The sequence below is a fragment of the Peromyscus leucopus genome, chromosome 22 (genome assembly GCF_004664715.2).
Source record: "Peromyscus leucopus breed LL Stock chromosome 22, UCI_PerLeu_2.1, whole genome shotgun sequence".
In the NCBI taxonomy this organism is placed as follows: Eukaryota; Metazoa; Chordata; class Mammalia; order Rodentia; family Cricetidae; genus Peromyscus; species Peromyscus leucopus.
The window spans coordinates 21,263,628-21,287,151 of record NC_051081.1 but is presented as its reverse complement, the minus strand read 5'-3'; the positions used below and the strand labels follow the sequence as shown (position 1 = coordinate 21,287,151).

The 23,524-nt window shown below is 49.5% G+C and overlaps 1 protein-coding gene across 2 annotated transcripts in view; it reads right to left on the bottom strand.

The window, feature by feature from the left end:
• Window positions 1-1,677: 1,677 nt before the first annotated feature.
• Thada (THADA armadillo repeat containing) overlaps window positions 1,678-23,524 on the bottom strand; it is a 294,070-nt gene continuing 272,223 nt past the window's right edge. For both annotated transcript variants that reach the window (XM_028892580.2, XM_028892588.2), the window contains exons 37-38: window positions 3,843-4,012; window positions 1,678-2,856 (exon numbers count right to left, since the gene is read on the bottom strand). In XM_028892580.2, coding sequence (XP_028748413.1) covers window positions 2,476-2,856; window positions 3,843-4,012 — 551 coding nt within the window. In that variant the 3' untranslated portion in view covers window positions 1,678-2,475. The remainder of the gene's footprint in view (window positions 2,857-3,842; window positions 4,013-23,524) is intronic.

Below are 23,524 nucleotides of genomic sequence, written 5' to 3'. Positions count from 1 at the left end.
TGTCAAGGCACAAAATATCCAAGGAGGTGTCTACAAGATAAACAAAGCCCACACCATCTTAGGTATTAAAGGTATTCTGGCTTTTGGCTGTGGCCAGACCAGAAGGGTTGAGGGTTACAGAATATGAGTACAGAGTCAGGGGCCATCCAAATCTTAGGGCCCTAAAGCTTGGAGCCAAAAGCAAGTAGTGACTTTAGGAAAGATGGCTGCTTCACTCTTCCTGCCCACATTGGCTTTGTTCCCTAGAGAGGGCTGGGCACCTGTGGCTGCAATGACCCCAAACATGAGCATGAGTCTCTGTGACTGAGGTTTCCCAGGTTCCCCTCAGCAAATCATGGAGCCACCACCACACCCCTAGCTGCAGCTGGTAGGATTTCAGATACAAACCTGTGGAAACATCCATCCCTCCTGCCCTCCCAGACTGGCCATAGCCAGCCAAGATCCAAATCTGCGGTATCTCCCAGCCAACAGCAGCGAGAACACCCACTGGGTAGACTTGGTAGGATGGACTTGGAGATAACATAAACATGTTCTGGTACATGCTTTGGTGCGGCATGCCTGCTAGCGTGAGACAGTTTTATTGTTATGTAACTGCTTTCATTTCATTCTAGATGGGCGTCGAGAGGGACGGTTGGCCTTTGTTGGGCCCTGATCAGAATCTCCCACTTTACATCCCATTACACCACCAGCCCTCTCACCAGCTAGACCTTAGAATAAAGTAGTATAAGGCTGGACATGGGGGTATGTGCCTGTAATCTTGGCACTTGGGAGGCAGAGGCGGGAAGATGAACACAAGTGTGAGGCCAGCTTGGTGTAAAAAGCAAGCCCCTGACTCAGAAAAGCGAAACCCAAAACAGACTAAAAAATGTCAGGTTTTCAATTTTTCATCAAGGGTGGGCTACACTGGTGCCTAACTAGGTGATTACTACCGGGTCATACAATCCCAAAGTTGGTGCTGAATGTCTGCAAACCACCTAGGGGATTTTCTGTTCCTCCTCAGAGACACCATGGACATTGCTTGTCTTCCTCTTCGTGTAGACCAGTTCTCTATGCTTCTTTATGGTTCTGGGTGGTTTTCTTCCCAGAGACCGGTTACGTTTGTAACCTCAGCCTTTCTGCAGAGGGAAATGGCCCAGCAAACATCTTTCTAGTCTGCACATTCAATTCTCTTTCCCTGTAATCCTAAGTGACCACTCAGCTGGGAAGTATCTGGCTGTATTTATAGGCCCTACAAGTTTCTAACTATGGCTGGCGTGGTCTTTGGAGATAACTAGGAATGTGGATCAGGCTACAGCACTTACCCTGGGTGGGTGACACTCACTCTGAAAGTATACATTAGCAGTGTTAAGCCGGGCCGGCAATGATATGGCTCAGTGCTTGATAAAGGCGCGCTGTACAAGCCTGAACCTTAGTTGGATCTCTGGAACCCATGTGAAGGTGGAAAGAGCGAACCGACTCTGAAGGTGTCCCGACTTCCACAGACATGCGTGCTGTGGCACGGGCGCTCGGCCCTCATGCACAGGTGCCGAACGGTTTAAAGTAAGTTTTAAGCTAGAAAGCTAAAGAACTAGACCAGCAGCATAATGTGTGCAAGAGTGCCACCTGCTGGGCATCCGAGGAAGCCGGCTGGCTGGGCTTGGAACCGAGAAAACCCGGAAGGTTTCTAGATGGAATCACTGAGGTGGATAAATGTGTTTATTAACCTCTAAATAGAATCGTTTTGTTGCTTCCAACAATCACAGGACAGTCAACAGGGTAGGTATCAAATGAATCATGCATTTGTTCAGGCTTCTCTTTCCCCCAGGCTCCTTCGAAGAGCAGAAACAAACAATGGACAACAACCAGGTTTCCAGCCTCACAGGCCTTCTAGGGGAGACAGGCAGGACACTTAATATGGGCCTCTGAAAGACTTGAACATGGAGATAATACAACACAAGTATTTGCAAGGGGTGGATTCTTAATTCTCCCAGAATCTAACACTTGGGACATATTTCTTCTTTGGTAAAATGGAATAAAGTTTATAATATAGGCTGTTTGCTAAGTAATCCAGCTCCTACACAGAGCCCAAACCCAGACAAACAAAAGAGCAGTGTGTGTGTGTGTGTGTGTGTGTGTGTGTGTGTGGAGTGGGAGGACTTGCTTGCTGCAACTCGATTCAGTATAGTCAGTGTCTGGGAAGGAGATCTGGCTGGAATGGCACTTCTTCAGGACAGAAAAGGCTAATTCAGGCCTGCAGGTGGCCTGCACCTGGGACAGAGTAAACATTCAACATTCAACGTAGTGGCCTCACTTCCGACAGGAGCCACAACAAACTGGGCTGCCTTCAATGAGTGTGCACAGGACAGAGCCTCTGTAGAAAGAAGCCTCGACTCCCAGAGGTGGGGAGGTGCAACAGGACAGACTTCAGTTTACGTCCAACACGTTCCTTGTAGACTCGAGTTGGGGAGATACTCCACCCCCTGCCCCAGCCTTCTTTCAGCAGGCTGCTTCGGAAGCTCTTGGGGCCATTAACTGTTGCCATTCGCTAGGACAGTCCTCGGCTCTGAGAACGTCCTTTCCTTCCAGGAAGGCCAACAGCCTCAGGACAGCCAAAGTCCTTTCCTCCTGAATGCGCAGCCTTGTGTGCTCCACTGTCTTCAGAAATTCAGCCGAGGGTGGAAGTTCTCTCAGGAGCTGAGAGACGAGGAGACGCTGCTCTGATGCTACTGTCTGCAGGTGACAGAGCTTCTGGGAGTGATCGGACGGCCAGCCAGGCTGACAGAGAAGGAAGAGCGGCCTACACAGGTATTTCACGAAGGTCAGCGTCTCAGCCCAGAAGTTGACTTCTGACTTTTCAAATATGTGGTCGTCTTCTCCCTACAGCAAATGAAACGCCCCACAGTGACCTTGGAGGGAGTGCTGCCCAGCCCCAGGCTCACCACATAGGCCCCACTAGATGTGACAGCTGTGTCCCCTCCACAGCTGACAGAGGGACCACTCGGCCTGTCAACACCCACGCCCACCACGGGCAGCCTGAAGTCACTCTGTCCTCCTCTACCAGAGAGGAGTGGCTTTCTCCCAGACGTCACATGATCTTTGATAAGATGTGTGAGTATGTGAGTAGCTCAAAGCCAAGATGTTTTGGGGAACTAATGGTGAAAAGAGGACCTTGCCATGGAAGTGATCTTAGATTTAATGTGTACTGAGAAATCAGAGAAGGAAGCAAGGGAGATCTCGGCGGCAGAGCAAAGACTTACTGAGCACATGCGTGATACCAGCCTTCTGAGACTACATTTCCAGGGTTTTCAAGGTCATATAAAAAACACTTTCTACATTTCCACATTTCCTATAAACAGACTGGGTTTTGAACTCTATCTGCTCAGAATGCCAAGTCAGTTAGTAGAGTCCCATGGTTGGGCACAGACTTCTGTCTTTCCCAATGCCTGGGTTGCCTCTGCTGGTCTTCAGTTTCCAGATGTGCATGACTGCTCCCTGTTACTTGGGAAGAGGGGTCAAGCACCTTGTTCCCTGGAAGGACCCTAACTCTTGGGAAATGCTTAGACCCAGAGCTGTGAGGGCCCTTGCTCATGCTAAGGTCAACCGATACGCATTTCCCATAGTTTAATTTTTAGTACTCAAGGTGTATTTTTCAAAGTGTCTGAAAGCTTGCCACTGAGACCTCCAAAGTAAGCCTCAGTGTGTGTGTGCTGTGTGCATCCCCCAGGAGACTTTCTCCTAACCAGTCTCTCTCTACATTAGAGCAGCCCGAGGCACACTTTCACCACCCAGAGACTCCTCAGGCCTGTCGGGGCTACACCCAGAGGACACTTCTGCCTCCCAGCTCCCTGAGCAGCTCCGATTACCTGCTGTGGGTCTTGCACGAGGTCCTGGGGGTCGTCACCCTCTCCTAGCAGCCACCCCAGGAGAATGGGCAGTCCTGGCACCAGCTGGTCCCACTGTCGGAGCAAGTCACACAGAACAGCTAAGGCCAGGGCCAGAGCAGCGGAGGCGTTCACCTGGCAGAAGGCAAATTCTGGAGAGAGGAGGGAGGCAATCAGTGAACGTAGCTCAGGGCCAGCCCCAAGCAGCCCTGAGGACTCTGGGGACATGAAGAGTCTCAGATGAAATCCCTGTCACCACACTGGGGTGGTGGTGGAACTGCTCACTGAAGTTCCTAATCCCCCCTGGTCCTTCGCCTGAACCCCACCACCTGTCCTACTCTAGAGCAGCCCCGTCTGGAGGACTGGACTCTTCTCTTCTTAGCCCCTCTAGCACACTGGAAGGAGAGGGAGCTTTGCCATCTTAAAGTGGCATCACACTTTTCCTCACTTGTTTTACACGGTCCAAGCATTATAGAGACAATTAATAGAGACGGTGGCTGTGTGCCAATAAAATGTTATCTCTGCATGCTGCCATTCAGATTTCAAGTGTGGAAACATATTCTTCAACTTTCCCTCTCCTCATGTAGCCAGGCTGGCTTCAAACTGGATGTGTTGTCAAAGATGACCTTGATTTCGGATTCTCTTGGGTGCCTGATTACAGACATGTGCCAGCACACCTGGCTTGTAGCCAAGGATGACCTTGAACTTCTGATTGTTTCTCCCTTTACCTCCCAAGTATTGGGGCTGTAGGTATATGCCACCGTGTCCACCCAGTTTTATTCAATACCGGGGTAAGCACGCTACACAAACCTTCTACAACTGGCTGGTGCCCAGCTCTCAACCATTTATGAATGTCAAACCCCATGCGCCTCACAGGCCATCACTGGGTTTCGGTCCCAGTGTGCTCTACAAGGTCTCTACCACTGAGCTATGGCCTTAGCCTAGGGGTTTGCTGACATTTTGTTGCCTCTGTATTGATAGTAAATTCCCTCTTCAGCCGCTGACTTCCTGGCTTTCTGAGGTGAGGTGCTGAAAGAGCAGGTGTACAAAGAGGAAGCAGGTGTCTTGGGGGAACCTGCTTACTTGACTATCTGGCCTCAGACCTCAGTGTGGAGTTGCAAGCAGGTTCAGGGTATTGGCAACGCTTCTCACTCCAACAGCAGGTAGCCTGAACCTCAAGACTCTAGTTTCTCAACTCAGAGCGGAGGTCTTTGTGGAACGCTCCAGCGCCAGCACCCTAATGATGCATTTCTACTGAACCCTCCTGTCTTCCAAATCCAGTCCCAGCTCCAGCCTGGCTGTCCCCGCCATCTGATGCCCAGCTGAAGCTGCTCAGCACACAGGAAGAGGTTGAAATCAGGAACAGAAGGCTGAGACCCCTTCAAGGGGGTTGAGCCAGGCTTATGGGGGCCACCATGGAAGGTCTGCGGCACATCTAGTGCCCTATTGAGGGCTTGGTCTCCAACCAAACAGCTGTGCTTTTTTATTTCGATTTTTGGTGGTGCCAGGGCCTTGTGAATGTCAGACGAGTCCTGTGCTTCTGAGCTACACCCTCAGCCCCCGAAGTCTAAGGACTGGGTGTTACTATTTCTGCTTCACGAATGAGGCCATCAGGGCTCAGGCTAACCCACTGTGTTCACAGAACTCCAAATGGCTCTCAGAAACACACAACTGCCAACAGTTTTGTTACATGTGAGCAGCAGGAATGTTCCAGAAGCGTGAGCGGAGGGTGAGCAGGTCAGTGACTGTCCGGTAGAGCAGATCTTCGGCTCCCTTAGGCAACCACAGGGCTGATCCCTCTGCTCTCAGAGGCTTTAGTGTCTGTTGGCCACACTTTGGCCATGCTGGCCTTTCCCCTTTTACTCATTTAAAAAGGCACAGGTGTGAGCCTGTATTATGGAGTCAGCAGCAGGCTGATGATCCTGACACCTTCCAGAAAGTTTACCCTCTGCCTGGCCTTCCTCCTCCTTTCTTCTTTTTCTTTTTTTATAAATTTATAAAAAATCTCCCACCAGGCCAGGTGTGGTGCTACACACCTTTAATTCCAGCACGTTGGATGCAGAGCCCCACAGGTTCAAGGCCAGCCTGGTCTATCTACACAGTGGGTCCAGGTCAACCAGGGATACATACCGCGTCTTAAACAAAATTCACTGAACAGTAAAATCAGTGCCTGCAGCACAGATGACAGATCTGTTGGGTGTGACTGGACATGCATGCCACCAGGAAGGCCAGGTTGCTACACTGGTCCCACCTGACAACAAAATGGCTTCCCTCTGTGCCGTGAGTCACTCTTAGGAGGGATAGAGGGCAGGATGACAGGCACAGAAAGAATGTGTGTGGTGTGGCTGGACATGCACCTGGAGATTATCACAACCCTGGGCACCAGGGAGGAAGCCAGGAAGGTGGGATGTTGGGATTAGATGGAGTGGGTCTTCTGCTGCAGGGCCAGGTAGAGCCTACACATTCCCTGGCTGGCTGACTACCTGGCCCTAGACTAAACTCAGTCAGATGAGCTGGGATCTGCTGGCCAAGTCTCCTCTCAAAGGGAGGCTGGGGAAGAGCGAAGGGGATTTTCCACTTAGCACTCGGCTGGCAAGTTCATCAAGGACATGAGAAAGCCATCAGCCAAGCCGTAAGTGTGGTCGGGAGTCTGTTGTGAACCCAGCAGACCCAAAGGATCTTGAAAAAACAGAAACAAGAACTCAGGACACAATCTGAGAACTCTTCTTTTTGGATTTCAAATTTTCCCACAGAGCGATGGGAATCAAGGCAGTGCAGAGTGCGTGAGTGCGTGAGTGTGTGCTCGTGTTCCCGCTGGGGAGCGAACTGAGGGCTTCATGCAGGCTAAGTAATCAGCACCAGTGAACTGCACCATTAGCTCGGCAGACACAGGGATTAGTGGACCCCAGTGCAGAATCAATGGAGGTCAGTCGATAGAGTCCTGTCTACTACGTCAAGTCCTGAGTTCAATCCCCAGTACCTCATAAACCAGGTGTGGTGCATGTCTGTAATACCAGCACTCTGGGGATGATGGCAGGAAGATTAGGAATTCAAACTGAGCCTTAGCTAGCAACATAGTGAGTTCAAGGCCAGCTGGGTTAACAAAACGAAACACCCCAAAACAAGAGGGCTTGAGTGACGGCTCAGCAGTTGACATTTAATGCTCTTCCAGAGAACCCGAGATCAGTTCCCAGCACCCATGGTGGGCAGGTCACAGCTACCTCTCATTCTAGCTCCAGGGGATCAATGTCCACTTCTGGCCTCTGCAAGTACCCAAGTACCTGCAGACACGCGCGCGCGCGCACACACACCACACACACACACACACACACACACACACACACACACACTCTAAAAACAAAAGACGCATCACAAATTGAACAAAACCAATAAAACCCACAGAGATATTACTTCTAAATGGCTAGGGTGAGTGTAGTAAACAATAAAAAGGCAGGTATGTTTTTAGTCAAGGTATGGGGGGAGAAAAAGAAAGGAAGGAAGGAAGAAAGAAAGAAAGAGAAAATAAAGAAAGAGAGAGAGAGAGAGAGAGAGAGAGAGAGAGAGAGAGAAAGACCTCTAGTTTGCTGGTAGGACTAGTCAGTGATGCAGCCCCACTGGAAAAGATTCTTTCAGTTCCTCACAAGACTAAGCCACAAGACCCATCCTACTTACTCTCAGGCATATCTCAGAGAAATAAGAAAGAACCTGTGTTCAAACAAACATCCGATGAACATTCAGAACGGCCTTGTTCATAATGCCAAAAAGCAGAAACAGACACCTGCCGCTGACACGTGGATAAATCCAATGTGGTATGTCTATGCAGCGCTCCAGCTGGGAAGGTAAGCCTGAATTCACTAAGGATAACATGCACTCAGTGGACAGTCCAGATCCCAGGAGCCATAGAACTGGGGATGGAAGCGATCAGTGTGAGGAGTAAGCCATCTTCCATAGAGACGGCCGCACCCCAGTGCTCTAAGTGGGTGGCTGGATGGCACAGTCCTGTCTGTGGTGGGTCTGCAGGGGTGGGGGTGGGGATCGGCGGTCACCCGCATGAAATCCTGTTGGACACACAAGTCAGCATCTAGGATTGACTAACCCAGTGCCTCCCGTCCTTACGCATGGAGTGCAGAGGGAAGCAACAAGTCCCGGCCTGCAGCACCGCCGACTTCCTCGGGGCTCTCCTAGCCAGGCTCTAGGGCCAGCCGAGCAGCCACGGGCACCGCGCCTCGCCCACACTTCTGCTCTGCTTCGCTCCCACTTCCACCAAGAGGCTTCCCTTGGGGCTGCTCTCAGCCGCATCCTCCACACTCAGGGGCATTACTGTGACTATCTAGGCAGGTAGGCAGGTACCTCACAGGTGTCAGGCACTTTTTGAATGTACTAATATTAACAGGAAAGTGTCGGCTGGGCGGTGGTGGCACACACCTCTAATCCCAGCACTTGGGAGGTGGAGGCAGGCCGGTCTCTGAGTCTGAGGCCAGCCTGGGTTCTAGACCAGCCAGGGCTACACAGAGAAACTCCAACCAGTGCTTTGCTGTTTGCCCTTGAATCTATGTTCTCCCTTTGCCCTGCCTGATGTCTGGGTCTTGATCCCTGTGACCCTGTCACCCAGGTCTCCTTGCCACTGGGCTCCCAATTGGCTTCATCCACTGGGAAATGGGTACTGGGATTCTGGAGCGCGGAAGAACAAGTTGGGAGTTCTTCTTTCCTGTGTCCGTCTCTGCAAGCTCTCAAGGTCTGTAGAGGCTAGACACTGCCACTGTCCTCCCCACGCCTGCCCTTCTGGACCCTAGCCTCCCCTCTGTCTGAGGGGCAGTCCTGTTTCTACCCTTGCTTGTTTCTGGGTACCTCCGGTTCCCTGTTGCTTCCCTTCACCTAGCGGCTCCTCTCCGGGAAGGACACTGTTCCTTAAGGGACATCTGCCTGTCTGGACACAGTCCTGGGTGTCACAATTAGGAGGTGGTGCTATTGGCATGTGACGGGTAGAGAGAGGTTAGGGTTGCTGCTAACATCCTGTAAGGCACGTGCCAGCCACTCTCAGTGCCAGCAGGGCCCAGGGTAAGAGCTGAGCCTCAACCAAAATCTCATATAACTCATTCACTAGAGTCTACCTGAGTACAACAAACGGACAAACTGTCTTTAGGGTCACCAGTAATGACAGGCTGGGTCTCCACCCAAGGCAGATAGGGAGTTGTTTACCTCTTTATCTCCCCCTTTCTGGAAGGCACCCCTAGGACATGCCCTTCGCATCCTCTGGAGAGAGGGCAACAGGTTACAAGCAGCCACTTCCCCTGACCAGCTGTCCACTGAGCCCTTTCTGGGTCTGAAGACGAGCATACCACCATTATTTGACATTTAAGAAATACTTGGGGAAAACCCCTTTTCAAACATTAGAATTTTGCTTTTGCTTTATTGTCCACCAGTTTCCAAAGGAAACAAATGGCCTAGGTTCCCCAGTTCTTGCAGGTCCTACCTCTTCGTAGTGTGGGCTGCGGAGGGCGCTGGTCTGGTGTTACACACATGGAAACACATTTTCTTAGCAAACACCATCCCCCCCTTCCCCCCAGCCCTGAAACAGGGTTTCTCTGTGTAACAGCCTGGCTGTCCTAGAATTCACTCCGTAGACCAGGATGGCCCCATACTCATAGAGATCCTCCTGCCTCTGCCTCCCGAGTGCTGGGATTAAAGGCGTGCGCCACCACTGCCCAGCTTTTTTTTTTTTTTTTTTTTCTTTTTAAAGACAGGACCTCATTGTAGCCTAGCCTGGTCTCAAACCTACTTCACAGATAAAGATGACCTTTAACTCCTGCTTTTCCTACCTCTACCTCTGAAATGTTAGGATTACAGGTATGTGTTACAATGCTTGGTTCCTTTTATTTCATTTTAAAGAAAAGATTATTTTAAAAAATGATTTTTAAAAAGTTTTATTATTTCATTTGTGTATGAGAGAGAGAGAGAGAGAGAGAGAGAGAGAGAGAGAGAGAGTGTGTGTGTGTGTGTGTGTGTGTGTGTATATGCTTCCAGTCACCCTTGGAAGCTAGAAGAGGATGTCGGATCTCCTGGAATTTGAGTTCTAGGCATTAGTTGTAAGAGGCCCATGTGGGTGCTGGGATCTGAACTCAGGTCCTCTGGAAAAGCTGCAAGTGCCCTTAACCACTGAGCCATCTCTTCAGCTGCCCCACCAACATGCTTTAAAGTTGAAACGATAACTTAGAAAATACAAATTCACATCAAAGAACTGAGAAAATGCATCCCCTCCTCCATTTTATTTATTTATTTAACTTTATTTTTTGTTTTTGAGATAGGATTTCACTATGTTGCCCTGAATGACCTGGAATTTGCCATGTTCACCATGCTGGCCTTGAACTCACAGAGATCCTCCTGCCTCTGCTGTCTGGGTGCCTCTCAATTTAAAAGACAGATACAGCTGGGCTGGAGAGATGGCTCTTCCGGAGGACCTGAGTTCAGATCCCAGCACCCACATCCAGTGGCTTACAACTGCTTGTAGGTCAAGGTCCATGGGAGCCCACAGCCTGACTTCTGGCCTCTGCCTCTTGGGGACACCTGTGTTCACATGCACATACCTCTTCCTGCTACAGGTAATTAAAAAAATTCTTCAAAAAAGAATGGCTACACCCAATTTGAACCCAAGCAAGCATCTCCTCAGAGCGTGCACCTCTGGTCCAGTAGAGCCAGAGTTCAGGAAAAGGGTTAGGTTACAGCTCCTTAACAGCAGGCGAGCAGAAACTTACACAGCAGTTGAGCAGAAACTTACACAGCAGTTTTGCATTCCAATCACACTAACTCGTAAGGATGGGACTCAAACATTCCACCTACTGAAGGTAGCCAAGTCTGTGAAGAGCACGGGTTCTCCAGGAATGAGAGGCCCCCAAGGCCGGCAGGGAACTTGTGACATATCCTTTGTTACGTGTGCTCTGTGTTGTTCTCCTGAGCTGCCGGGTCTCTCAGTGCCTGTGCCTGCACAGGGAAACAGGCCTGCCACGTGGCCCTGCTAAGGAGAGGACCAAGCCCAACCCAGGCTACTTGGGCCTTCACTTGGCATTCTCCACATGGCAGAGTCTCTGGCTATCCTCCTCCGGGAAACCACCACCTGTACAATCTCTGTCACTAGGCCTGCTCCTTAGTGGCTTCCTTCTGCTGAGTACCCAAGGGTCCCAATCGGGCAGCTCTGAGGATGGTGGATGCCTTGTGTTATTCCTGGAAGGGCAATCTGACCCCACCTTATGAGCCAAGGACAGCAATGCCTACACACTGAGAAGCCCTCGTGGGTACCAGGGAGACCTGGGCTCCCTTTCCATGGGCTGCCTCTTCCCTAGCCAGGGCAGAGCTCAGTGGTTCTGCATGCACATTCTACATTCCTCACTCACCAGATACCCTGGGACATTTCTTTTCCCCTTCCATGAAGTAACTTCAGTGTTCCTTAGCTGATTTCACAAGTGAACGTCTCTCTTAGAAGACATTTCTTCTAAGCCTGAGCTCTGAATCTCCTGGCTACACACAGGGTCTCTCTGTGTAACAGCCCTGATTGTCCTGGAACTTGCTCTGTAGACCAGACCGGCTTCGAACTCACAGAGATCCGCCTGCCTCTGCCTCCTGAGTGCTGGGATTAAAGTCAAGCACCACCACCCGCCCGGCTCAGCCTGAGCTCTTAAGACTAAATGTCTCTTATGAATTTGCAAAGCCACTGTAGCCCACACTGTCACTGCCTGGCCCTTGTCCCTTGGCTGACACACACATATACACATACTCACATACCATTAATAAATAAATAAAGATTTAGAAACTCTGTTCAAAACGTTAAGTACCTATGATCTCAAAGTTTTGGGGAATCACTGCTCTCCATCTGGGACTGAACCCAGAGCCTTGTGGATGCTGGCCAAGTGACCTCCCACTAAGCCACATCCTCAGCCTTAGGAATTTTCGATCTTGAAACTGAATTTATGCTCAAGCCCCCCCTTAACAGCCTTATCTGTTCCATGTCACTCTTGTTCCCCAGAAGCTGCCCTGGAAATACAGTTCCCCTCCCAAAGGCTTGGTATGCACCTGCTTACATTGCCCTAGACTGCTGGAAATGGGGAGCCGAACCTGAAGAAGGCCTGGGACAGGGAAGTGAAGCAAGGACATAAAAACCTCTCAAGAACAAGGCATGGAAGAAACACCAGTTCAGAGGAGGGCAGCAGTGAGGCAAAGTGAGCAGGAAGAAAGATCAAAAGGTACAGGGTGGATGCATGTACTGATTTTTAAATTTGCAAAAATTGTGTGTGTGTGTGTGTGTGTGTAGGTGTGGGTGTGTATGTATAGAGGATGTTTGTGTGTAGGTTAATATGGTGTGTAGGTGTGTGTATGTGTAGGTTTATGTGTGTGTATAGGGGATGTTTGTGTGTAGGTTTATGTGCGTATATAGGTGTGTGTGTGTGTGTGTGTGTAGGTGTGTATGTGTAGAGGATGTTTGTGTGTAGGTTAATATGGGTGTGTAGGTGTGTGTGTGTAGGTTTATGTGTGTGTATAGGGGATGTTTGTGTATAGTGTGTGTGTGTGTGTGTGTGTGTGTGTGTGTGTGTGTAGGTGTAGGCCAGAGGACAATCTGCAGGAGTTGGTTCTTTCCTTTCACCTGAGTGGATCTAACTAAGGTCATCAAGGCTCAGTGCTTGAACTGATAGCCTGCCCCAGCTTCCCGAGTACTGGTATTATGGGTGTACATCATCACCCTACTTGACGATGGGTCTATAGTAACAAGGGTTCAGACTTGGCACCCAGTGAAGTCCCCCTTCCTCCTATCACTGTCCGGAAGAAGCAGGTTGTTTCTGACGTTGCTGTGGATATGATTAGCAAAAGTCATCAGTACAAAGTCAGACTGCCTACAGCACGCATCAGGCGCCCTAGCCAGAAGCCACTGTTATGGACAAGGAAAGCTGCAACAGTAGAAGGAACGCAGGGCACCGAGACTCAGGGGAGGGGACACAAAACAGAGTCAGACACCGTCTGCAACTGCGAGAGGAGAAGCTCTTCTGGAGTACAAATCCTACAACGAGAAGATGTTCCCCTAATTAAACTTACACCCGGAGGAGTTGCTACTCAAGGCAAGAATGGAAACCGTGAGACTTGGTCTCACTGCCTGCCCTCTACAGGAAACACATCTAGGAGTTAAGTTGGCTTCAGGAAGTTATGATGAGAGTCGTTTCTTGAAATTACCTTAAAAGTAATCCATGTTGGTGTAATTCAGATTAAAATTTGTTTTCTACGAAGTCACAGTGTCCTCCAGGTCAGTGATGAGGTCAAACACACTGACGTTATTCTGGAATGTGTGTAGGCCTGGGGGAGGAAGGAGGCCAGCTGCCGTGTGTGTGTCCAGGCCTCACTTTGGAAGGGGCAGCCTGGCCTGCCCCAGCGTCCTCCTGTCTTGGCACTCAGGCTGCTGGGCTCTGCAGGCGCTCTGCTTTGGGCTCTCTGGGCCTCTCTGTCCCAACCCGGAGCCCTGGACCCGCTGCAGACTTGCCCCAGCCCTTCCCACCGTGCTGCTGAGAGTGACCTGCCAAAGCAGCCTGAGCAGCTGCGCATGGCGGCCCATGCCTGTCATGTCAGCGCTTGGGAGGCAGAGGCAGGAGGACCAGGCGTTCAGCACCAACTAGGGCTACATGAGACGGCCTCAAAACCAACCAACCGGTCAATTCAACCCAAATAAACCATCCACCAACAGAAGCAGCCCCAACCAAACTGGGCCTTGGCCTTGGGGCGTCTCACTCTGCCTCCTCCTCCCATGGCTCTTTTCTCATGGGAGTATGTTCACAGGTCTCTAGTCAACCTCATATCTTCTCAGCATCCTACGTGAGTCCCCCTCCCTGCTTCGTCTCCACTTACTGTCCTCTCTTTGGAGCTCTTACCCATCTAAGGAGACTCGAGTACCTTGCCTTTACTCTTTTTGATTCTTCCCAGAATTAGCAATCAGGGTAATGTGCTGACTCCCAGTATTTAGGGGGTACATGCCTGCTGTGCCTTGTCAGAGCCGACTTAGGGAGAATATCTGCGAAAAAAGACCTCCACTATCTCAAAATAGTTAAAACATATAATTGCCATATGACTTGAAACTCCACTCCCAAGTACAGACCCCAAAGAACTGGAACTTAACAACATGCACATGGACAATCCAAGAAACACTGTTTTCAGCAGTCAGAGGGAAGTAACAACCCAATGCCCATGTATTAACAGATGAATACAGAGACAAAACACGGCACATCTACACAATTTGGAATATTACTTAGCCACAAAAAGTAAGTGCTTGCTTCAGCCTACAAAGTGAACGTGCCTTATAAACATTAGGAATAAAGGCGAGCACAAGCGCATATTATATGGTTCCATTAGATGAAGTATCTAGAGAAGGAAGGTTCCTGGAGACAGGAAGCAGACTGCTGGCCTTCAGGGGCTGCTTAATGGCTGTACTTCTTCAGAGGGTGATAAAAATGTTCTAGAACTACACAGTAGTGTTGGTTGCATAATATTGCAAATGTATTAAATGTTACTGAACTGTATACTTTCAAAGGTTCATTTTGGGCTGGTGAGATAGTGGATAAAGACGCTTGCCTTAAGGGCCTGACAACCTGACTTGATCTCCAGACACCACACAAAGGCTGTCCTCTTGGCTCCACATGCAAGCTATGGCAGGGCATTCCCCGCCTTCAATAACAATCAAAATGTAAAAATATTTAATCAAAATTATATTTTAGATTTATTTTTCTTATGTGCTGGATTCTGGAACTGGAGTTTTAGATGTTTATGAGTCACCATGTGGTGCTGGCAACTGAACCTGGATCCTCTGCTGGAACAACAAGTGATCTTAATCACTGAGCCACCTCTCTAGCCCCTAAAAAGGTTAGAATTTTATGTTATATAATTTTAAAATCAATTAAAAAAAAAAGGAGAAACTTCAAGGAAATGTAGCAGATAGCATGGCCCGAAAAGAGGACTCTCAATAAGGCATTCAAGAAAAATGGAGTTTAAGAAGTGCCTGTTCCTTGAGCACTGTCCTTAGACACAGTCCCTAGGCCTGAGAAGGGACAGACCCAGGATGGGTTTGACATTTAAACAGAGTGAGAGACGACCAGGATAAAAAGAGGAGGCCTGGGCGCATAGCTCAGTGGTGGGGTATGCTTAACAGGCATGACACCCTGGATCCCATCCTTAGACAACAAAACAAGCAATGCAGATCGGTGGGGAAGTGGGGAGGCTCCCTCCTCCTATGGGCAGGGCCTGGACTCAGATTAGGACACGGTCTAGGGCAGGAGGACTAGAGTGTGTGTAAGACCAGGAGGATGGTCAGCACAGCCCCTAAGCAAGGTTGCTTTCCTGCACCTCAGCCCAGTCAGCAAAGAAGCCAGGGGGTTCCCATCCCAAGTCACCTGACTGGCTAGCCTCAGATGGCAGTGGACTCTGAAGCCTGGAGCTCCAGGGGAGCAGGGATGGGATCACAAAGCCGCAAGGAGCCATCTCTTTCCCCAATTACGCAGACCCACATGTCTGATTCTTTCATTGCCCTAGTCTGCTTCATGGTTAGGATTTTCATAAAAAGACTTTCGTCCTTTTAGGACGAGAAGCTTTTAAGGAAGGCTATTCCCTGACATCACACGTAAAAAAAAAAACGCCAAATACGATCAGATCACTGAGCGCATTCTTGGAAGAGAAGGCAGCCTTGAGGCTGGCTGGGGTCCCCTTTCTTCTTCCTTAGGGCCACTTGCTGCTCTTGATCCCAGCCCTCTGGGTGCCCCCATCAGTTCAGCTGTCCAGTGGCCCTCATCTGAACAACACTGGAGAACTGTATGCCCCCCAGAGATGTGGTAGAGTTTCTGGGGAGCGGCATGTGTCGTTCCACCCTGGGCCAGCCTACAGTGTGGGTGAAGGAAGGGAGTCTCCCTCTATTGGGATCCTTAGGAGTCATTGTTAAACTGCCTTTCCACTTCCAGTTCATTCTGCATTCAGAAGTCTTCCAGGCTTGGGAAACAGAGGTTTGCCTTTTTTTTTTTTTTTTTTTTTTTTTTTTGTTTTTTGAGACAGAAACAAACAAACAAACCAAAAACAGGGTTTCTCTGTGTAGCCTGCCTGTCCTGGCACTCACTCTGTAGACCAGGCTGGCCTTGAACTCACAGAAATCCATCTGCCTCTGCCTCTGGAGTGCTAGGATTAAAGGCCTGTGCTGCTGCTGCCGCCGCCACTGCTGCAGCCACCACAAGCCCCCAGCTTGAAACAGTGATTTTTCTTAAAAGCCTATTTTAGATGGCTTCTGGCTTCCGAAGGCTCAGGGACAGGGCACTTGCTCAGCATGTGTGAGGCTCTGGTTTTGACCTCCAGGGGGAGGGGAGCCATTATGAAAACAGTTCTTCAATCCAAATCTGTCGTGCTGGGCCACATTCATCGCTCTTGTCACCCTCTGTGTCCCCTTCCTCCTGGCAGAAGTCACTGGACTCTAGTTCTCCAGCTGCAGCCGCGCCTTCTCCTCCTGGCCTCTGCTTTGGATACCCTGCACACTCCCCCCCCCCCCCCAGCCTGTCTCTCCCTCTGCAGTCCACCCTAAGCACGCTGCATTCTTGGGAACCTGAGCAGAGCAGCGGAGCTGGCCTTGTGCTGTACGTTAGGCATACTCAGTGCCCTTCACATCAGGAAGACGCTCGTCCTTCAATCTGTCAACCCAGTTTCTGTACTCCCAGTAAGCACCACGGTGTTTGGATTAGTTTGGTTTATGGTTCCAGGGGACAGCATGGCAGCAGGTGCAGAGCAGGAGGCTGGCTGAGCACGTATCAGGAAACAGAGGGAACTGCAGTGGGCTGAGTCTGGAACTCGCAAAGCCCACCCCAGTGGTGGACTTCCTTGTTCACAAAGTTCCAGAACTCCCCAAACAGCATCACCAACTAGGACCAAATGTTCAAGTGCAGGAGCCATGGTGGGGAGATACACATTGAAATCTATAAATTTATTCAAACCACCACATTTGGCGCCTTTCCCGCACAGGCCTGAGGTCAGCTCATGATGCAAAATGATGTTAGTCCAACATTAAAAGTCCTCAAGGCCTTTAACAGCTTCAACACTGTCTAAAAGTTCAAAGTCTCTCTTAAGTCTCCAGGTAATCTCTTGACTGTAACCACAGTAGAATCAAAACACAAATTATGCACTCCCAGCATAGACTGACACAGAATATACACTCCATTCAAAAAGGGAGGGGTGGGACAGAGCGGGGAAATACTGGGCCTAAGCAAGACTAAGACCCAGCAGGGCAAACACCCAATCTTGCAGCTTCACGCCTGGTATCTGGGGCTTTGGTCTCACAGGGCCTGGCTGGCCCCGCCTCTCCACCTTTGCTGCCTGGGACACACATCTTTCTTTGGGGCGGCTTCCATCCCCATATGCAGCCCTTGGGCAGACATCTCACAGCTCCGGCATCTTCAACATCTTGGCGTCCTCACTGCAAGCCAAGTTTCACCTTCACAGCTCTATGTAGTATCCTCTCATGGCCTTGCAGGGACTCTAGCCCTGTCACACAGTGCTTGGCCTCAGTGGTCCTTGCAACCACAGAGGAAGAACCCACAACTCCCTCCTTCTTGTATCTTTTAAGCCTCCAAAGATAGTAGCACACGGACAACCCTGACATGTTTGACTCCCAGCTTGGACTCACACTAGCAGCGGCTTTTGTATGCAGGTTCTTTCTAAAAGCAAGAAACTCCCTAGGTTCTTTAGCATAAGTTGGGGGCTTAACTAGGTGGGGTCTTACCCTTGAGGAACCTTTCTTATGTTTCAGTACAGTGGGAGAGGCCTCTTCTTACCTAATCTTAACAACTACAGACTCTTTCAGCATACAGTTTCACTATACATTAAGCTCCCTAGTGCTCTCTTCCTGGCAAGCTGTGTTTTGTACTTTTTTTCTGTTCCACTTACCTTTTCATTTTAGACCTGCCTAAGAGTAATCAGTAATAACCACGCCACAGACTCAACATTATACAGTCCTGAAATTTCGCCATCAAAGAAATTAGTCCATTCCATTTAAATTTTGTCCAAGCAAGTTCTTAGTATACAGGCAGAAAGCAGCCACATTCTTTGCCAAGTCACCACAAGGATGGCCTCTAGCCCGGTTGCTGATGAGACCTTGTTCCTTCTGAAAACCTCACCAGCCAGGCCTCTGCTGTCTGAATCGCTCTTAGCACGACTCCTACTAGACTGGCCGGATAAGCTCCGCTTACAGCTTTCAACTGCTATTCTAATCTGCTTGGGGAGATTATAACTTTTAGGACAAGAAGCCTTACTGGAAGCACATCAGTGGGCAGGTGTACCCACTTCCAGTTTGCTTCTGTTCCCTGGTGTACTGACAGATGTGACCAGCCAGCCCTCTACTCACCTGCTGAGGTTCAGCTCTAATGAACCCCTCCGAAGAGCCTCTCTTCTCTACCTTCACTCAATGACAAAGACTTGTGAGAAACTCTACACCAACCAGGATCCCGGGTTCTACATGATGCAGAGACCAGGGCTCCCCCTACCCCCAATTCCTTCCTCCTCTTCCTCAGGGCCTGGGACTTGCTTTCTCCATCCTCTCACTTATTCCGGCTTCCTATTCCCATAGCAACAGAAAACAAAGGTTTTTCTTAGTACACTGCTTTGCTCAGAGTGTTGGCAGATTTTTAAAATAAAATCTACTACTACTACTACAACTGCTAGGCCCAGAGAGGACGGGAGAAGGAGCAGAGCACGTGGCCTTTTTCCCATTCACTCCTCATAAACCAGGTACCGTGCAGCGGGAAGTGCCACATTCCTCTCTGAAAACATGTTTGGGTTTAATGTAGGTGCAGTTATTTTATATACACATATAAATAGCCTACCTTTTGTTCAAGGTGCCTATTTGCTCTGCACAGAGACCATTATGAATACAGAAAAGTGTTCATTGTTAAATATGGCATGCTAAATGGTTTTGCTTCCTGGCAAAGCTCCAAACCATAATTATTAAGGGACTACAGCTGCTGAGAAACTCTGGGGTTACAGGAGGCTTTGATCCCATCCTGCCTTCTTCCCCAACATGAACCGCCACAGGTGTGGCTGCTCCTCAAAGCTGGCACTCTGGAGGTGCGGTCAGGCCTGAGCTTACTGCAAGGTGACCAGGCACTTCTCACTTAGAACCTCCACTATCAAGAAGTCTCTACTTCCCCTTTACTATGCCGAGACCCTGTAATTGAGAATTTCCAAGATGAGTCCCATATGGGAACTGGAATGCTGTGGCTTCTCACCTTCAGACCCCATACACAGTGGGCAGTTTGCTCACGTTCAGACCCCTACACAGTAGGCAGCTTCCAGTGAACTAAAGTCTCTGCACTAATGGCTCTGTAGGACTTTGCTGGCAGAAGGCCGAGGGCTTCCAACGGGTGAGGTGGTTCTTTCATTCTCATCAAAGGGGAGAGGACTGCTGTCAGATCCTCTGGGTAACAGCTATTTGGCAAGCATGGTCCTCAATTCACCCCAGTGCCTCCTTTAGAGAGTAAAAAAGACACCTGCTTTCATCACAAACATCGAGTTACTACTGAGATTCAGCAAGAAACTGAATGGCAGACCTAGGTTTTCAGCCCCTTAGACTCTTTCCTGTCTACAAGAGACAGGAACAAACACTCAGAAGTCCCTAAGTCCACAACAGAACAGAGCCTCCAAAATTGATGTGCTTAGGCCCCCACTTAGTGGGCAAACAGGATTGTACAACACATACAAGGTGACTGATGTTTCAGCACTAAGAAACTACTACCCAGCATTTGGTTCACGGATGAACCCTGTTTATCTTTTACTGTTGGTTTTTTATTTATTCTGATGCAGGGGAGCTCAGAGGACTGTCCAGAGTAGACTATCTGGTGTTTAGAGTGAGCCAGAGCATGAAAGCAGAAGGCTATGAAGAATCCACCATAACTAAGAGGGGCAGACTTCCCTGGTTAGCCAGGCCTAGGAGGAGTCTAAGGTTTCTTCTGATCAGGCCAACTTAGTGGGAATCTACCTGCACCCACACCATTAGAGTCTAGGCCACTCCCCCTCCCCCACTAGAGTCTAGGGCACTCCCCCTCCGCCATTACAGTCTAGGCCACTCCCCCTCCCCCATTACAGTCTAGGCCACTCCCCCTCCCCCATTACAGTCTAGGCCACTCCCTCCCCCCATTACAGTCTAGGCCACTCCCTCCTCCCCCATTATAGTCTAGGCCACTCCCCCTCCCCATTACAGTCTAGGCCACTCCCTCCTCCCCCATTATAGTCTAGGCCACTCCCTCCTCCCCCATTACAGTCTAGGCCACTCCCCCCCCCCATTAGAGCCTAGGCCACTCCCTCTCCCCCATTACAGTCTAGGCCACTCCTCTTCCCCATTCCAGTCTAGGCCACTCCTCCTCTCCCATTACAGTCTAGGCCACTCCCACCTTCCCCAGGGACATCTGTTCTAGGAGGATGCACATGAGCTCAGCCTGGATATGGGAGCCCTTCCTTCCTGTTCAAGGTGAAGGTCAGTGATTCACATGGCTAAAAATGAACTGAAGGCCACCCAGTAAAAACAGCAACATGCTCTCAAAAGTTCAATGCCCTTGGTAACACAAAAGCTTATTTAGTAATCGTAACTCTAACTCGCTCTCAAACATGTACACTGAACTGCAGTGAGAACAAACAGGAGAGAAGGCCAGGGTGGGAAGCCACAGAGAAACAGCCCCCGGCAGGAGTGGGAGGGTCTGCGGCCTGACCATGTGTCCTCGTGTTCTAACACTGCTTCCTGCTGCTAGAGCCTTCACCTGGAAGCTTCCAGAGAGAGGGGAGCTAGGGTAAATACAGGTCACTGGGCTTCATTTGAATTTTAGGTAAACAATGGGTTATAACTGTTTACTATCAGTATTTCCAAATAATGTCCGGGGTGTTGAAGTTTATGAGCGAGTGAGGCGCTTTACTAAGACATTTTGCTGAGTTGTGGTGAACTCAGGAGTCAGGACGAGGGGTGTGGTGGGTTACAGACTTCCTGTCATGGTCCCTCTGTCAGCTCTTGGTCTCTGAGCACTCTCCTCATCAGCTGAGACTATTCTGCCTCTGTCTCTGCCGAGGGGTTACAGAAACTAAACCCAACTTCCCAGGCCTTCCACTGGACTGCAGGGAACATGGCCTGTGGGAGGCTTCCAGAAGGTTCTGGAGGTTCCATGGTAGGAAGTAAGGTTGTGGGGGCACAAAGGAAGCCTCAGCACTAAAACAAACATTGCCCTGAGTCCTAGGGAGTTCAAAAAGGAACTTTCAATTCAGGGTAGCCGCCACACAGCTTTCTGAGTAGAATGCCTAAGCTGGCTTCCCCAGTTCAGGGAAGAAGGGAGCTTCAGTTCACTATGGCAAGTTCACTTGGCACTGGCTGAGGACTCACGGCGATGGCGACAGGGATCACAGCAATTTGTTAAGGAGCCCAAAGAGGCTGCCTTGAGATGGAAACAAAGACTCAATACTTTGAGTCCATGAGTCCCAAAGTCCAGGGAGTCTTCCTTTATTCATGGCTGCTGGCTAGGGAAACCTGGCAAGGTGGTCACACATCACAACTGGCTATGACTGCCGACTGAATGCACACCTGGCTGTGCATTCACACACTTGCACTCCTTGCTAGGTCCCTGCAGTTGGAGGGGACTGGAATGTAAAGTATAGCTTTCTAGATGTACAAGTCCTGGCTGTCCTGGATCTCACTCTGTGGACCAGGCTGACCTCAAACTCACAGAGAGACCTGCCTGCCTCTGTCTCCCGAGTGCTGGGATTAAAGGTATGCACCACCACCACCTGGCTTCATTTTCTTTTTTTAAATTAAAAAAAAGTACATTTTATTTATTTATTTATTTTGTGAGCATATGTGGATGTGTGTGTACAAGTGTGTATACGTGCCATATGCGTGCGTGCGTGCGTGTGTGTGTGTGTGTGTGTGTGTGTGTGTGTGTAAAGTCAGAGGAAACTTGTGGGAATTGGTTCCGTCCTTCTACCACAGTGGGGCCAGGTATCAAATTCAGCTTGTCAGGTTTGCTGGCAAACGCCTTTACCCACCAAGCACCTCACTGGCTTCTCTTCCTTCCTTGAGACTTGCTATTTAGCCCAGGCCGTGCTTGAACTTGGGACAATCCTCCTGCTGAGTGTTAGGATTACAGGCATGCACCACAAACCCAGTATGTTCTGTTCCTTTCCCAACCGGCAGTGTCTCACGGTGCCCGTGCATGCTAAGTCATATGGATCTACACCATGACTTTTACCTTCTGCTGTCTATGAATGGACTCAAGTTTATTTAATTCTTTGGTGTACACTTGGGTTGTTTTATCTAAACAGTATTAAAGGGCTTACCACTGTCCCCCTGAACATGGAGGCCTCACAAACCACAGCAGTGTCTCTGTTGTTCAAGCTTCTCTTGGAAGCGCTGGTAAGGGATACCTCACACTTTACATTTCACTTCTAAGGGACTGCTTCCGTCATTCTAAGCAACTTAATTTGGAAACGTAGATGTCAGTGCACTTCATCCTCTGAGTGTGTCCTCCAGGATGCCTGTTCACGTTATTCTTTCCTTTTTATTCCTTCCGCTGCTGTGGACGGAACCTAGGAACTACTTGCCTGCTCCACCACTGGGCGACCTGTTCCACTTAAGCCCTACTTTCTCCTCCTTTAAAATTTTTTATTTTACATGTGTGGGTGTTTTGCCTGTGTATACATCTATGCGCCATGTGTGCCTGGTACACAGAGGAGGCCAGAAGAGGGTATGAGATCTTCTGGGTGTAGATGTTGAGAATCGAACCCAGGTCTTCTGGAAGAGCAGCCAGTGATCTTGACCACTGAGCCATCTCTCCAGCCTTTCTCTCTCTCTCCTCTCTCTCTCTCTCTCTCTCTCTCTTCTCTCTCTCTCTCTCTCTCTCTCTCTCTCTCTCTCTCTCTCTCTCTCTCTCTCTCTCTCTCCTGAGACAGGGTTTCTCTGTGTAGTTTTAGAGCCTGTCCTGGAACTCACTCCATAGACCAGGCTCTACCTCCTGAGTGCTGGGATTAAAGGCGTGCGCCCCCACCGCCCGGCTCCTTACTCTCTTTCTATAAGCACTGTAAAGCTGTGAAAGTTTCTCTGTGATCTGTGAAGTCATACTACAATCACCACCTATGTCTACTGTTTGAAACACACTCTGTTCTTCCTGTTGCTGTTTACCTAGAATAGTTCTAAGCATCCCTTTATTTCCAGAGACTGTGTTATTTAAAGGGTATCCCTTTATCAAAAAGACAGAGAGGTACATCTGTTCCCTTTAGAAAGATTTAGTCTAGGTAATGTGCCCAGTCCGTTTCTTTGCACACCTCACAGTTAAGCATGATCGTGTCATTAAGTGGTAGCTGATGAAGTAAGTGGAGTGTGCCACAGAACTCTGGGAAAATCCTCAAAAGGGGAAAAGACATGCTCTCGGATGTTCTTTTTTCTCATGTGCAACGAGTCTGGCGTGACTAAGGCTTCCAGCAGCCATACTGGTCCAAGCAGTAACCTGGGAACCTGGGGATGCCTGGGATAGTGAGGCAAAGACAGAGCAAGTTTGGATTCCTCGTAACACCGAGCTGCCATTCATGGCTCCCTCACTGTGAATCGTTATTTGGTTTGTCTATGACATGCAGATATCAGGATT